The sequence below is a fragment of the Alligator mississippiensis genome, chromosome 1 (genome assembly GCF_030867095.1).
Source record: "Alligator mississippiensis isolate rAllMis1 chromosome 1, rAllMis1, whole genome shotgun sequence".
NCBI lineage: Eukaryota > Metazoa > Chordata > Crocodylia > Alligatoridae > Alligator > Alligator mississippiensis.
In genome coordinates, this window is record NC_081824.1 from 411,035,829 (window position 1) to 411,052,071 (window position 16,243).

The 16,243-nt window shown below is 41.2% G+C and overlaps 2 protein-coding genes and 1 pseudogene across 3 annotated transcripts in view; 1 reads left to right on the top strand and 2 right to left on the bottom strand.

The window, feature by feature from the left end:
• GTF2F2 (general transcription factor IIF subunit 2) overlaps nucleotides 1-16,243 on the top strand; it is a 158,796-nt gene that overhangs the window by 41,543 nt on the left and 101,010 nt on the right. The gene's annotated exons all lie outside the window — the stretch shown is intronic.
• Nucleotides 2,218-2,343, bottom strand: LOC132247964 (U2 spliceosomal RNA; annotated as a pseudogene).
• Nucleotides 8,607-10,701, bottom strand: KCTD4 (potassium channel tetramerization domain containing 4). Its single transcript, XM_006260683.3, has one exon. It carries the CDS (start codon nucleotides 10,436-10,438, stop codon nucleotides 9,665-9,667), a length of 774 nt encoding a protein of 257 aa, XP_006260745.1. The 5' UTR covers nucleotides 10,439-10,701; the 3' UTR covers nucleotides 8,607-9,664.

A 16,243-nucleotide genomic window follows, 5' to 3' on the forward strand; every position in this document is an offset into this window, starting at 1 on the left:
GTAGGACTCTGCACTTGTACTTTTTGAACCTCATGAGATTTCCTTTGGCCCAATCCTCCAATCTGTCTTGGTTACTCTGAATCTTAGCTGTTCTCTCCAACATATCTACTCTTCGCCCCAGGTTGGTGTCATCTGCCAACTTGCTGAGGGTGCACTCTATGCCATCTTCCAGGTTGTTGATGAAGACATTGAACAAAACCAGCCCAAGGGCACTCCACTTATACCAGCTGCCCCTCTGAGCCTGATGCTCCAGCCAGTTTTCTATCCAACTTACAGTCCATTCATCCAGCCCATTCTTCCTTAGCTTGCCTGCGCGAATGTTGTGGGAGACAGTATCAAAAGCATTGCTAAAGTCAAGGTACACCACATCCACTGCTCTTCCTGTATCCACAGAGCCAGTCATCTCATCATGGAAGAAAATCAGTTGATTAGGCTTGGCTTGCCCTTGGTGAATCCATGCTGACTGTTCCTAATCACTACCTTCTCCTCTGCATGCTTAGAAATGAATTCCTTGAGGACCTGCTTCATGATTTTTCCAGGGACTGAGGTGAGGCTGACTGTTCTGTAGATCCCTGGATCCTCCTTCTTCCCTTTCTTAAATATGGGCACTATATTTGCCCTTTTCCAATCATCTGGGACCTCTCCTTAAGGGCTAAACTACCGCAGTTGCCCACTTATTATTGGTTGGAAATGTTGGTTTGTGTCTGTTACAACATCTATAAGACTCCCTTGATGCATTCTAGGCCCATCCTTCAGGATGTTTGAGACCCACTATTACTTCTCTGAAAGTGCAGATGTTTTTCTGGTGATTCATTTGCTCTTGAGTTTTCCTGTTTCACCATTTTTTCTCTTCCACCCATCTCAACTTCGCTAACTTAATCTATGACAGAATATTTTGCTGTACTTTGTCTATCAGTATGGTGGGTGCTGACTTTATCGCCTATAATTTCCTTGCCTTTCTACTCTCCTGGTTTGCTCTTTACAAACCCAAGGCTGATCCCAGTCTCAGTACTTTTTCTGGATGTTTTCCTTTTTTCTGAATAAAAACACCTTGTGACATTACTTTGCTCAGTCTTTTTCTCTTCTGCCTTTTCCACATCAGTAATCAAGCACTTACTGTCCTGTTTATCACTGACATTCTCAGTGAAATTCTTACTTTATTCTCTTTGTACTAATTAAAGCAGGTCTCAATTAACACTGTTAAATTGTAATCGTGTTGCTTCCTCCCACTTATGTCCACCTTTGGGCAATACCAACAAGTTTCTCAAAATATTTTTACTTATTTTGAAATCAAATGTGTGGCACTTTTCTATATAAGTTGCTTGTATGCAAATGATGTAAAATGATCCACTGTATTGAAAATAATAAATGCCATTGGATAATGCAAGTGGAGTTTGTATAAGGAAAATGAATTACCCATTTTAAAAAAAAGGAGGTCTTGTCCCAGACTGGTTGAGATTGATGCGGTTGTAATAATTACAGGTGCAAAGTATTAATTTATGTATGACAGAAATGTGTATTACCCATTTTTGAAAAAACGCAGTAGTAAGGTCATGAGATCAAATAGTGGTCACAGGCATTAAAGTTGAAATCGGCTCCTGAAATATTAATTTCCGCTGTATATTTCATTACAGACTTAAGCCTCAACAGAGAATTGTTATAAATATAGAATGCAATTGTCCCATGTCTTAAGTAGCCATGCGGAGAATTAATGGGGCATGGGGGGTGCTCTTCTCTATCCAATGCAGCTAGTTTAAGGCTACCTGAATTGAGCACAGGAGAAGAAGAGGTGTCTGCCATACAAGCAAATGGGTGGAGAACTGTCATTAGCAGAGCTGGTCAGGTGAGAGGGGGAGAGCAGTTGTACCTCTGAATGGAATGGCATGACCTACTTTTCCCACCAGAAGAAGTGGAGAGCAGCAGAGAAATTACTGTATTTATTTTAATACAAAATGAGGTTTCCCCTCCCCCAATTGGCATGAGGAATAAAACCTCTCGTCTTATAATCGCATACAAGGAAATCTCACTAAATACATTGTCTATCATTAAACTGCTGCCAAAAGCAGCATGTGCTTAGCAATGTAAACCAGCTATGAAGCTGACTAAATGCAGCCAACACTGAGTTTGACTATAAAACACATGGACTACATTGGCCAAACATGCTGATGAGAACTTTTTTGGCATTTAAAAAAAAATGGGCAGGTGTTCCCTCCATGGGAAACTGGCACCAAGCCTGGAGGTACTGCAAAACCAAGACAGCACTGGAAGGGCTGGAGCTAGCCCTGACACCCTCCTCTTGTTGCTAAAAAAGGCTTGATCTTAGCCAAAAGACTGAGATGCTAATAGGGAGCTACCACAAGGATAGGTTAGTGAGCTCTTCTGAATAAGCCATATATTAGTGCCCATTAAGCACAGTCACCATCACTGCTGACTCTTTAAATGCCTGGCAAATATCACCAAACAGAATCCCTCTGTCACAACCTCTCAGCCTGGTGCATATAATTAGTAGTATGGCCCTGCTGGACCAGGTTTCCCTGTGCCTTATCTGCATATAAATTTTTGGAGCATCCCAGGGCTTGTGACAAGAACACCTAGGCTAAGTACAGGCATTCAAAAAGCCTGAGCCTGAGTTCATTCAATCTTTGCAGGTTAGATTGAACCAACATTAACTTTTGATTCCAGAAATGCAGCTACGTGCCTGCAGTGGTTCAGGCTAGAAGCTGTGGGGCACTAGAGCAAGCTGGATATAAGCATGGCTAATGAACCGCACGGGTGGTTTCCTGCCACGCGTTTCCTTGTTCCTCCCAGCCCCTACAAGAGGTATGTTGGGGTTTTCTTTTCTTTCTTTTTTGAACTGGGGTTTGCCTGTAAACACGGCTTCCCCCTCTCCTGGTCCTGTGGCCCTGGGACACAGAAGTTTCACAAACAGATTTGACCTAAATTAGTTAAGTCTGATATTACATTCAACCAGGTTTATCTTAAACTAGTTTCTGCCATTTTGAAATGGTTTTATGTGCACTGAATTTATGTTCTGTTTACAGGTTTAAACCAGTTTCTGATCACTTAAACTGGCTTATGTATAATTGCACAGAAGGGACCGAGCAGGGAGAAAAGGCGGAGGGGTGGCTCTCTATGTGAGGGACTGACATTGGCTTCAAAGATAAGCAGCTTGAAAACCTCTGGGTCAAGCTTTGGGGGGTGGAGAGGGGGCGAGGTGAGAGAGACCTAACTGTGGGCACTTACTACAGGCCACAAAACCAAGGGGAGGAGCTTGATCTGGAGTTCTCTCAAGAACTGACAGAGGCTGTGCATGCATGGGACTTCATGGGTGACTTCAATTATCCAGACATAGATTGGGAGGAACACTTGGCTGGTCGGATTGGTCATGTAGCTTCTTAACTGTAATCAAGGAGCTCTTTCTGACCCAGGAAGTGCAAGGGCCAACCAGAGGTACTGCTCTCCCAGACTTGGTCTTGGCTGAAGGAGATGATGCGGTGCGTGGCTTGAATGTTGAGGGTAGCCTGGGCAACAGCAACCGTGAGCTCATCAGGTTCACTGTCTACCGCAAGATTGACAAATCAACTAGCAGGACTGAAGTCCTGAACTTCACAAATGCTGATTTCAACAGGCTCAGGGCATTAGTAGGGGGAGTGATGCAGGACCAGGGATGAAAGGTGAATGGGGTGCATGAAGAGTGGTCATTCCTCAAGGACACGATCCTTGAAGCACAAAAGAAATCCATTCCCATGGATTTCTTTCCATGAAGAGGAAAGGTAGCAGAAGGTCTGGTAAGCCCTCCTGGCTCAATAGGGACATTGCGGTCCTCTTGAAGAAAAAAAAAAAGACGTACACACACTGAAAGCTAGGGACAGTCAAGGAGGACTATACAACAATGGTCCACACTTGTAGGGAAATGATTAGGAAAGCTAAGGTGGTAACCGAGTTTAAGTTAGCCAAGAGAGTCAAGACAATTAGAAGTCCTTCTTTAGGTATGTAGGGAGCAGAAGGAAAACAAGTGGAAGCGCTGGGCGCCCTGCCTGATTAACACCTTGGGACAGCTGGTAATGGACACTCAGGAAAAAACTGAACTCCAGAATGCCCGCTTTGCTTTGGTATTTCACCCGACCAAGGGGAAAGATAAGCAAGAATAGGATCACAGGGGGCATGGTGGGAATGATATCCTTCCCACTGTGGATTCTGAGCTGGGGCAAAACCAACTAGAAAAGCTAGACATTTATAAGTCAGCAGGACTGGATGGACTTCACCCGAGAGTGCTGATGGAGCTGGCTGAGGTCATTGCCGTCCCCCTGGCAAAACTGTTTCAGAAATCGTGGCGCACAGGGCAGATCCCTGAGGATTGGAAGAGGGCCAACATTGTGCCCATCTTCAAGAAGGGGAAGAGGGAGGACCCAGGCAACTATAGGCCAATCAACCTAACCTCCAGTCCAGGGAAAATCCTGGAAAAACTCATTAAAGAATCTATGTGTGATACGCTCATTGAGGGTAATATTCTGAATGACAGCCAGCATGGCTTCGTTATGGGTAGGTCTTGTCTTACCAATCTCATCTCCTTCTACGAACAGGTGTCTCACCACCTGGACATGGGAGAGAAGGTTGACATTATATACCTAGACTTCCAAAAGGCTTTTGATCTAGTATCCCACGATATCTTTGTGGGAAAACTGGAAAATTGTGTGCTTAACTGCTCAACAGTTCAGTGGGTGGAAAACTGGCTGCATAGTAGGACCCACAGAGTTCTCATAAATGGATCTGTGTTGTCCTGGAGAGAAGTGGCCAGTGGTGTTCCTCAGGGGTCCATGCTAGTACCAGTGCTTTTCAATATCTTTATCAATGATTTGGATGTGGGGGTATAAAGCTAGCTGGCCAAGTTTGCGGATGATGCCAAGTTGTGGAGGAGTGTGGTCGTGCCAGAACATGGGTTGCAGGTACAGGCGGACCTGGACAAGCTGGAGAGTTGGGTGGACCAGAGCCAGATAAAGTTCAACGCTCAGAAGCGTAAGGTGCTCCAAACAATCCCCGAAATACCTACAGGCTCGGTGGCAACAATTTGCCTTGCACCACAGCCAGAAGGGACCTATGGGTAGTGATTGACCATCTCATGAACGTGAGCCGGCAGTGCAATGCTGTGGCCATCAGGGCAAACAACACATGGCATGCATTAACCAATGCATCTTGTGCAAAACTAGGGAAGTGATACTCTCACTGTACTCCACACTGGTGAGACCGCAGCTAGAGTACTGTGTCCAGTTCTGGGCACTGCACTTGAACAAGGATGTGGAAAAACTTGAGAGGGTGCAGAGAAGAGCCACCTGTATGATCACAGACTTGCAAGACAAGCCTCCAGAAGAGAAGGCTGAGAGGGGACTTGGTAGCAGCATACCTCTACATCAAGAACTCCTGGGGAAGACCAGGAACAATGGATACAAACTCCTGGAAGACCATTTCAGGCTCAATTCCAGGAAAAACTCCTTCACAATCAGGGTGTCCAGACTATGGAATTAAACTCCCTCCGGTGGTTGTGCAGTCACCTACCCTGGAAATCTTCAAAAGGAGGCTGGACAGTCACCTCACTGGGGTCACTTGACCCCAGTTGTCTCTTCCTGCTTAGCGCAAGGGACTGGACCTGATGATCTACAAGGTCCCTTCCAGCTCCTTTCAATCTATGAATCTGTAACTTCTGTCCCTAGCCCTGGTTCCAGTCATGAGTGGTGGCTAATTAGCACGTGGCTCCTTTGTGGAGGGCATCTGGTGTACACACACATACTGAGCAGTGCTGAGCTATGAGGTCATCATGGCTTAAAATGCTGTTGACACTGGTGGGGCCCAGCCCAATGAACTGTGTAGTGAATTCACAAGCCTTTGGATTTGGGATAATATCACACATAATTTGTACTACATATGAGTACGTGCCAAAGTGTTGCTCAAAAGTGTGTTTATGGAGTATCTGTGCTAAAACTTGCAGCAGTTGCTAAAAAAAAAAAAAAAAGTAACATCAGTTCTGGATGAACGAAGTATATTGGAACTATATGCACATTGCTACAGCCATGTTTAATGTCCAGGTTATTGTTTTCAAATTTGCTCTTCATTTCCATGTACTTAGGGAGAGGAGGGTCTGACTGTAAGGAGAAGGAGAAGGGGAAGGACTGCCCTGGGGAAAAAGTGGGGAGGAAGTAGAAAACAAAGGGGCTACCTAACCCCCCAAATTTCTTTTCCTTACTGTAGCCCTGGGAGGCAGACAAACTCAAAGTAGGCCTCCAATAATTAGATTCTATACCTGGAAAATTAAAACAAATTTTAAATTTTTCCATATATAGAATCTAATAATGGGGGGGGGGGTCATCTTATAATCAGGGTCATCTTCTATTCGAGTAAATATGGTATGACTGAATTGCAATTCCTTCCCAGCGCTCCCTCTGGGCTTATAGCTGTGCCCTTATGATGTCCGTGGCAGCCAAGCCCATACCAAGAAAAAGTGGAATAAAAAATATGTCACTTGTACATTAAATCTAAACTAATATTACCAGTACGACCTTAACAGTTAGTATTTTTCTGATGGCTAAGCATGTGATTCTGCAGTATCAATGATGTTTGAATTCAAGTATATTTCTAATGAGCTGCGGGTACATACAGTTATTTATGCATGGAAGCATCTCTAGACTAAAGGGAAAGGGTTACTATTCTCTACTCGCAACATACGGTTTTCAATGGTATTTTTGTAACAAAATCTTTTTTTCAAACTGAAAATGGTACATGTCCCCCAGCCTATATGTAATTTCAAACATCAGCCATTCTAGCTGGAGTTTTGTCTAAAGCAACAATATCTGTTTTTATATGACATGAAGAGAATTCATTTTGTCCTCCCTTATGAGCCCTCCTGTATAAATCCTCATCTTAAACAGCTGAGCAAAATCCCTGCAATTGGAAACCAAGCATGAAACTTCAGCCCTGAAAATGGTGAAGTGCATGTGAAAATGTGATATACTTTAAATTGATGTGACAACAGGTGCTTTCAAGTGTCTGCTGTTAAACATTGATGCCACGGATATTTTCCGTGAGAACTAACTGTGAAGTGTTTTTGTAAGCAATTTTTAATCACATGAATCTTACAAAACAAAAATAATATAAAATTGGTGGGTGTTTCTTTGGCCTCAATAGAGACAGTTTTTACCTCAAATACAATACAGTTCAAGTGATGAAGCTGTCTGAATTGTTTCAACAATCAACTTTTTAAAGGGGAGAGTGGTCACCCTAAGTCTTAGCAAGAAAAAAGCTTTCTGTTTAAGCCTTTAAGAGTAAGTCTAGAATACCATCACAAAATATTTGTGATGAATCTGTTTTTTATGCTGCTTTCTGGCAAGCTGGTAGGAATTTAAGTATGGATTACAATGTTTCAATAATAAAAAATGTTTTCTCATGGAAACTTTTCCCTAGCAGTACAGAAGTGTTTGGATTTTCTCCTGTTTTTATACATTAGGATAAAATCTTATGGTAAAGAAAATAGTAGTTCTCTTAGACATTAATCCATTGCAGTTTCTTGGTGTTTGGCTTTTAAAGAAGTCAGTCCAAAAGGCAGGCATCTGCAGCATATCAGTTTTTTTATTAACCATTTAAATGAATTTTTTTTTAGCGTTTTCTTTCTTTAAAACTCTACAGTCATTTAAAATCCCAATCAAGTCTTCATTAGAACTGAAGGTTATAGCTAAAATGTTTAAAAGAAAATGGATGATTTGACATCTTTTGAGCAACAGCCTCCTCCAGACTGCCTCTCCAGGTTACATATTTGACAGCACTGGAAACATACTTCTTTATGATTTGTAGGGCAGTTATGGTGTTTCCTCAATTGCTTGTCCACTTGTTGTTACTCACTTAGTGCTAAGATGACAGATCTCTGAAGGATTTTTCCTGCAATTTGTTCACTGTTAGTTTGGGCCGTAGCATCTCTGGTCTTCATCTTTTTAACATTTGGCTGATTTTTCTAAATTTGTTTCATGTAAGCTTTCATATTTATTTTTTAGAGAAGTGTAACTGTAAATATACTAATTTGAAAATTACAGTGTACTGAATTATTTGAAACAGTAACTTTTTCAACTTGTAAATATTCCTGAGTTTTGTACATAGAGGCTAAGTAGAAAAGTGCATTGTTTGGGGTAATGTTACTCACTTTGTAAAGGAATTTCAGAGAGTTTCCCACTTGGAAATACTATCGTGTACCCCCCCCCTCTTTTTTTTTCCTTTTTTCTAAAGAAATTCTCTTGTTTAGCAATCTAACTGCTGTCTATGTTACAAGTTTGACTTCAGTGAGAGACTCAGTTGTTGCCTATTTTAGTTGAAGTACAGATTCATGTTGCAATAGAAGTGGACAACATCAGTTCATCAGTTAACTCAAACTTGATTTAATTTGAGCCATGCATGATAGCAGACTTAAAATGAACAAACTCAGAACTTGTATAAGTAGGTGCAATGTCATTTGACTTCAAAGGTGAAGTGAATATTCATCTGCTTACATGACAGTCGTGTCTAATCCAAGGTTTTTGAACTGCAAGCATCTACCTCATATTTAATTAGTTGCATGTGAAAGATATATCTTGATACTGTAATAAAAATCAGTGAAAGAAGGGAGTAGATAATAAATAGTATGGATGGTGTGAAAGAAGAAAGACATCTAATTTACCATTTACACTTATGCAGGTCAAATACCAGCAGGTGTTCTGTTCAAAACTAGAAATTCCAGGTACTATTAGCAAGCCATTGTGCAAAGCAATGAATCTGTTAATTTGCTACTCTTTGTGAACAGCAGTAATTAGTGAGAAACACCAACTTCAGCATAGTAGGATGTCATTATTTGAAAACCTGTTGCTTGACATTGTATGCAAAACCTTTTGAATAACCTTTAAATACATATATTTTAAATAAACAAGTTCTACCTACCTTAATGAATACAAATATGTCCTATAATAGGTATGGGAGGAAATAAGAAAAGAAAGCTATGCTAGTTTTTGTGTAGGCATTTTCTTTGATAATCCTCATGAAATGTACAGCTCAGTCACTAATTTGCTTTCAAGTATGTGAGCTGTAGAATCATAGGTGTTTAATTTCAAAATCAAGTTGATGCCTTTTAAACCTTTTTAGTCTCATTGCATTTTAGTATAATTTGTTTTTAATAGATTTGCAGAAACTGTAATGAACACTCAAAATGTTTTATTCCAGTTAAAATCCAGTGTGAATTTTTTCATAAGCAAAACATTTTTAAGCTTGGATATTAAATGAAAATACTTCCAGCACTGTTCAGCTGAACAATAAGGTGTAGGCATGTTAGTCATACAAGTACACAGAACCGTTTCAGCTACACTCTCTGGATGAAAGGCAGCATGAAGGAAACATATGCAAATAGCAGTATTTGATCTGGATTTACAATGTTTAGCAATTTTTTTTTATTATTAAATTTAGGCATAAAATTCTTGTTCAGCACAAATAACTCAGAGATGAATGTTATTATGGAATTTACATACCATTAGGTCACATTAATTGATTAGCAGTAGAGCTCTGTGGTACAAGGCTAGTTAGATACATTATTTGTGATGCCTGGGTGCTGTAGTTAAATGAGGTTTACTGGACTGCATGCTCGTTGCCTTTGTCTTTGTAATTACTTGATAAAATGAAGTGCATCGCTGTGAACAATTGACCCTTTGGAACAATCCAGACTGGTCAGCAGTCTAAATCCACATTTTAAAGCCATCATTATAGCTTCAAACTTAAGTGTTTCCAGGGTGCAGACAAAGGTGTTGTCCTCCTTCAGTACAAGTCGTGTACCATTTTCAGACTTTATGAAGTATTTAAATTGAATAATATTTGAAGATATTGAAAACTCCTCTGGAAATCCATCAAGCCTGCTTTTGGATACTAGCACAATTCGAGATTTGATTTTTGCTATGAAATCTGGAGCATTACAAAAGATTCTAAGACCTTGTGAACGGTCGTGGCTGTCAGTTATTTCCAGGAAAGTAGTCTCTCTGGATGCTAGCTGTTCTTTCTCCCACCTTGATTTCACTGCATCAGATAAAATCTTGAGCTGAAAAAAATCTGCTTCTTGTGCCAAAAGTTGATTTTCTCGAAACCCCTCTGGTAGAAGAAGTTCTCCATTTCGTAGGAAGTTCAGAATGTGCCTGAAAAGGAGTCCATCCCTATCTATGAAGTAATGGCCATCTGCATCAAATGGACACAGAATTTTTCCATTTACCACACCTTCAAGAAAAGAGTCTGGGTACTTGCTTAGTGTTTGCTTCTGTGTAATATACAGATATCCACCAACATTGAGGGTAATCAGAGACATTTTACAGTTCTTGTCTTGATCAGAGCCCTCAGAGTTGCTGTGTCTTTCTTCATATTCCTTTTCTCTTTTGTTTATCTTTCGCTCCATTCTCTAAGGCAGAGTAAAAAGACAGCTGCTTTGTCCGGTTCTTGTTTGCTTGAAAAAGAGGTATTTAAAAGCACCTTTATTCAGCTCCGGCACGGTGATGGAATGGAAATGCTGCTAGCAATGCATGGACTGTCAGCTCAGTTTTGCAGTAGGTGGCGTATCAGCTATGTATGCAGTAAGCTACGACTGTACAGGAGAATTTGCATTTAACTGTATAAGGGAAGAGGAGGGGGTATACAAGAAATTATTATTTTATTTAAGCCTAGAAAGTTTAAATGATTTTTTAAAATAGCCTTTTTTTGGTGATTTTTCCATGTAGAATTTGGATTTTTTTAAACTGATAAATTCAGTTTTAATACCTATTTTAAAATGCTTGGTATAGAATGGTTAAAGAGCATTTAGGACTAATAATGCTGTATGAATAGCTTTTGTTTTTTTATTTTTAGTTTTCTCATAACTTTGCAAAATGCCTATTACCATTTATGATATTTCATCTATATAATGGAAGATAACTGAAACTGACATATGTATGTATGTGCACCTTGTGTATAGAATATCATTTTATCAGTAGAAAACACTTTTAAGTGGTGTTATAAGGCACTTCTCTGTCTAATTGGTTTGGCATATGGTGAAATTGTCTTTTTTCAGCTGATTGAGGTAACTGCAGCAAGGCAAAAAATGCAGCCTAATTAGGTTTTGTTTACTCTGGTATGCCACAGATGAAAACGGTTTTAGAAAAGGGGGACATGCTTTACTTGTAGTGATGATTCTTTCATTGGGCCAGAAAATGTAACATTGACTGTCTTGTACTCTGTCAAAACAACTCTGCTGCCATGTGGAACATGGAACAAAGGGCTATTTTGCCCAGAGTTATCTTTGAACAACGCACAACACTGGCTTAGCAACACTTTATTAAGCAGGATAATGTCGACAGAGTAGACTTGAATTGAATAGCTGTCTCATTTTCTCTGTATAAATCTGTGATTGAGGCTCATTTTCAGTTATCTTTTTAAAAATATTTTCCCTTTTAAACCTTTGTGAGGGGTAGGGAGAGGAGAAGCTGTACAAACATCTGTGTGTGTATTTCCTTGGGGACCTGTGTGGGGGATGGAGGGGTGGTACATGAAGCATGCATTCCAAAGCTCAGTAGAAAACAAGGATGTACCTTAGAATTTCTTATTCCTATGTTTAAGCTGTGGGTTTTTTCCCCTGAATTTGCAAGTTTACAAGGAAGTATCAACTAGTCAGAGAAAAAAGTGACCAAAAGTCAGATTAACCCCTTGTGAAAATGAATGGTCTATTCCTGTTGTAAGAGTTTATTCATGCTGCTTCCTCTCTCTATAATAGCAATTATTTTTGGTCCTTATGGAAACTTTCTATGATTTTGTGTTTTGTTAGTTGGTAATTATGCTTATCAGTGGAAATGAATATGCTGATTCTAACTGCCGCCCTCTTTATCAGTATCACCGGTCCATACAGCTTGTACACTGTATTTTTGTCACCTTCCTTGTGCTGTACATTTAACAATATTTTTTTTCAGAAATAGTCATTTAGTCATTATTTAAATCTCTGTTCTTTTAAGCCATCATTGTGTTTAACATCACTTTAATTTGAAGAGATTTCCGTCATTTCATAACTTCTGAACATATTAACCTTCCAAAAATGATCCCCTTTAGTTATTGAGAAAATAATTGGAGAGAGAAAAAGGGCTGTGTTGTTTTGTTGTAAGTTTGAGAAATAAAATTTAATCACTGCAGGAGACTTCTGCTTAAATTTAATTTATAATCAAGTTACATAAAATCCATTTAATCTGTTCAGGTTTTCTATGGTGTTAATCTTACAGCCAGTTGTAAGAATCATAGTAATAACTGTCAACCCCCTAGAATGACTCCTGTGGCCCTTCCATTTTGTATAGTGACCTTGCCAGCTCTTTGAAGCCAAACTGAGCAAGTTCTGGCAATGGTGGTCAGCATTTTCAAGGAAGACTCGGAATTCTAAAGGGACTTGGTCCTTCATGGCTGGCTGAACTGTGTAAAATGAAACATAACATTTGCAAAATAGTATCCATTTGTTATTTTTATATGCTTATAATTGTACAGAATATCAGTCTTTGGGTTGAAATTTTCCAGGTTTGTTCATAGGTGTGTTGGAAAGGTCAGGCTACTTCATTTCAGCTACTTAGAAGGTAAAAACTCCAACAAGTTGCTAGCTGCAAAGTTCAGGATAGAAAGAGACGTATGCATGTATATGGTAAATGTGGAGATTTGTCCGTCTCTGAGTGGAGAGGCAAGATCCTCTCACTGGGAACAGCTGGGTTTTAGTCCCAGGAGGAACATTTGCCTACCCCAGTCAAAATCGCAAGTGTTGGCTGCAGCCAATACCCAGTGCTCCTGAGAAAGGTGAATAAAAACCCTGACATATGTAGCAACAGGAGGGGGAAAAATTCTTCCTAGCCCTATGTGGCAACTAGCAAAGCCCAGAAGCAAGGAAAATACAAAACTCCCTCCATTCTGCTCTGCCACCTGGGGACAGCAAGTATAGTGGTACACACCACACCCTCTAACTGGACAGCCAGAACTTTCCTTTCTCTGTCCCTTCCATAAATCTAATCTCAGCTCTTTTAAATTTCTTTCATAACTAAGCCAATTTTGTGGAGCTCTGCTGAGTATGGTCCCTGCCAAGGTCCATATGCTTCAAGCTTCAGAGCTTACATTCCACACCACTCCGATGCAGACCTTACCTTCAGCCTTCTTTAGCTGTTAGTAGGCCCTGAGACAAAATTACACACCTGATTTCTCTCTCATAGTACAGACTATGAACTATATACCCTGAGGCAAAAGAGGGGGAGGCTCTACTCTTTGTTGTGTGCTCCATAGTAACTGCCTTTGTGTGTCCCTACTCTGCAGTAAGAGACAATTAAATGGAAGATGTAGCCCTCAATGTAAGAAGAATAAATGACTGTGGGTTAGTTTCTATTTACCTTGGGATAAAAGCATACTCCCAAGCCAATACTGCAGAGCAACAGCCATGGGAAAGCCCCACCCCTTTTATCCCACAGTAAATTGTTCATTAATTCATAGCCTAGGGAAAGTTGCCAGTTTTTATGTTGTGCTCAACACTGCACTATGCTGCCATTTTTACTATACCCATAGTGACTTAGTGTTAGATGTAGCTGTATTGATCCAGGACTAGTTGCAGCACATTGCTTTTGCTCACATTGTCATCCTAGGAGAGGTACAATTACAGAGAAAATTGGGGGCTCTTTTTTTCCTTTGAATGATTGTCCAAATGCACATTCTGCTATTGTTCATGTCCCTCGTGCTCCAGCTTAGAGTTTTGGCCAATGGTGTTCTTACGCCAGCAAGCATGTGATGCGAGGCCTGAAGAGCAAGCCAGATGAGGAAAGGCTGACAGATATGGGACTGTTCAGCTTAGAAAAGAGAACTTTGGGGGGATTTGGTGGCAGCTTACAAATACATCAGGGGAGAGCATCAGGGGCTAGACGACTATTCACCAAAGCATCCCATGGGAAAACCAGGAGCAGCAGTCATAAAATCCTAGAAGGTTTCAAACTGGATATAAAGAAAAACTTCTTCATGATTTGTGTGACCAGACTCTGGAATAGACTCCCAGTGGGGGTGGTGCAGATAGGTACCCTGGAGATCTTCAAAAGGAGACTGAATTCACAACTTGTCAGGATTATTTGACCCCAGCAGTCTTTCCTGTCCAGAACAAGGGGGCTGGACCCAATGATCTCATGAGGTCCCTTCCAGCCCTAAACTTCTGTGACTGTGAGAGTCCTCGTGTTCCATGCCGAGGATGTGTCGGGTGCATGTTGGTTCTTTTCAGCCAACCTCTATGAATATGGAGCCACTGATACTGTCTCTTGGGAATTGTTCGACTCACTTCAGGTGCATATGGTCTGTTATCTTGGATAAGTTGCTTACTGCTACTATAGTTTTACAAGGTGCCAACTCCCAACTTCCTTTCCCAATCACTTCTTAAGGATCAAGTCACTTCTTTCCCAAAGGCAGGGGTTCTCAAAATTTGTGATGCTGTGACCCTGAGTGCTGGATGGCGGTAGCAGGGGATGGGGAGCTCGCACATGGCAGCCGCTGCAACCACTTCATGCTGCTGCCACGCACCGCTTCTCCGCGCTGCCGCGTGTACCCCCTGGGAAGTTTGTGGCCCCCTTTTAAGTTGCTCATGACCCGCAGGGGGGGTCACAACCCACAGTTTGAGAATCCCTCCCCTAAGGGCAATAAAAGAGTCTGCATGCCAACATCAGGGAAAAGGTTTGTCAGTCATTGCTTTCTGATCCTGGAAAAGAAGAAGAGTGGCAACCCATCTGGGATTACAGTTTATAGGCATGCTAAGATTTGGAGTGGATAATCTTGCCTTCATAGTACCCTCCCTTCCCCCATTTTGGACTCAATGGAATGGTTCAATATCTCTTGACCTTCAGGATGCATACTTCTGCATCCTTGACCTCATAACTGATATCAAACCCAGTCACTACAGTAAAAACTTACTTCTCCTTACAGGTGTACCTGCATTGTGTACTTTTGTAACATGACATCTTGGACTGTATCTTCAGTGTCTGCAGGGTTGGTGGACGCACTGTGTGCCTGGGCAAACACTAGCTATATATGCCTCTCTGCATTTTCCCACTGTTCCTGATGTCCTTGAAACGGCAGGAAGACTCCGTAAACATCTGCAGAGTAGCCCCTTTGCACTTTTCCTACCATCTGAGACTATGGAGATGAATAAATGCTTTGTTATTGTGGCTGAAAAGCTCAGATGAATGGGCTTGGCAGGATGCAGAGATGCATGTCAGATTTCTAGAGGTAATGATAGTCATGAGGCTTGCAAAAGAACAGAAAACAGAGCAGTAGATGGGGTAAGGGTAGCGGATTGGAGTGGCACTTGGGGTAAAGTGTGGGGCTAATCTGTGGCTTGCCTGCCCAACTTTGTGGCCCCCCCCCCCACTGGCTTAGCAGGTGCTTCTCCCCCAACTGTGAATGGGAGGTCAAACTCTATGTTCCAGGACAGCCTTTTGTGTTGAGGCTATACGTAACTGGACCCGTTTGTGACATCAATTAGCCAGAAGTATATGATTTTCCGTTTTGGAGGAGCCTGGAACCCAAGGTCCCTGGCTAATGCTTTCCCTATCATATAGGCAGGTAGTCTTTTGTTTATCCTTCAATCTCTTTGATTCCCCATAGTGACCAGAGAAGACTTGGCCAAACCTTTGATTTTGATAGCTCCAGCTTGGTTGATCAGTTCTTGTACATTGCATACTACTGTTCTTCAGAACCAAAGTCCTGCCTTCCTTTCTGCTATTTCAGATTGAAGGAAAGCTGCTTCACCCAGACCTGAAATCCCTTTTGCCTCACAGCGTGACTGCTGGAAGTCTGTGAAACACTGAAATACCCTATTCCTTGTTCATCCATGACATTTTGTTACATCATAGAGAGGCTGACTTGGAGTTCTGAAGGGGTCAACGTTTTCTTCTGGCTGCTATGGGAAGTCCTTCAGAACACATGAGGAACTGATGCCTGAAATTTTAGGCTCCTTGCTCACTGGATTAAACACAATAATCTTGTGCTAAACTCCAGTCAAGGTACATCTGAATAGCGATCTTAACACTTTGTTAGGAGGAGATCAGCGATCTCTTCTCATGCAACCATATTGAAATTACTGAAGGGCTGACATAGTGGGTTCTTATCTGTTAGGAACCTAATCCCACTGTAGGGACTCAACCTGTTTTTCTTGTCGTCTTTAAGATAACGGTAACATACTTTC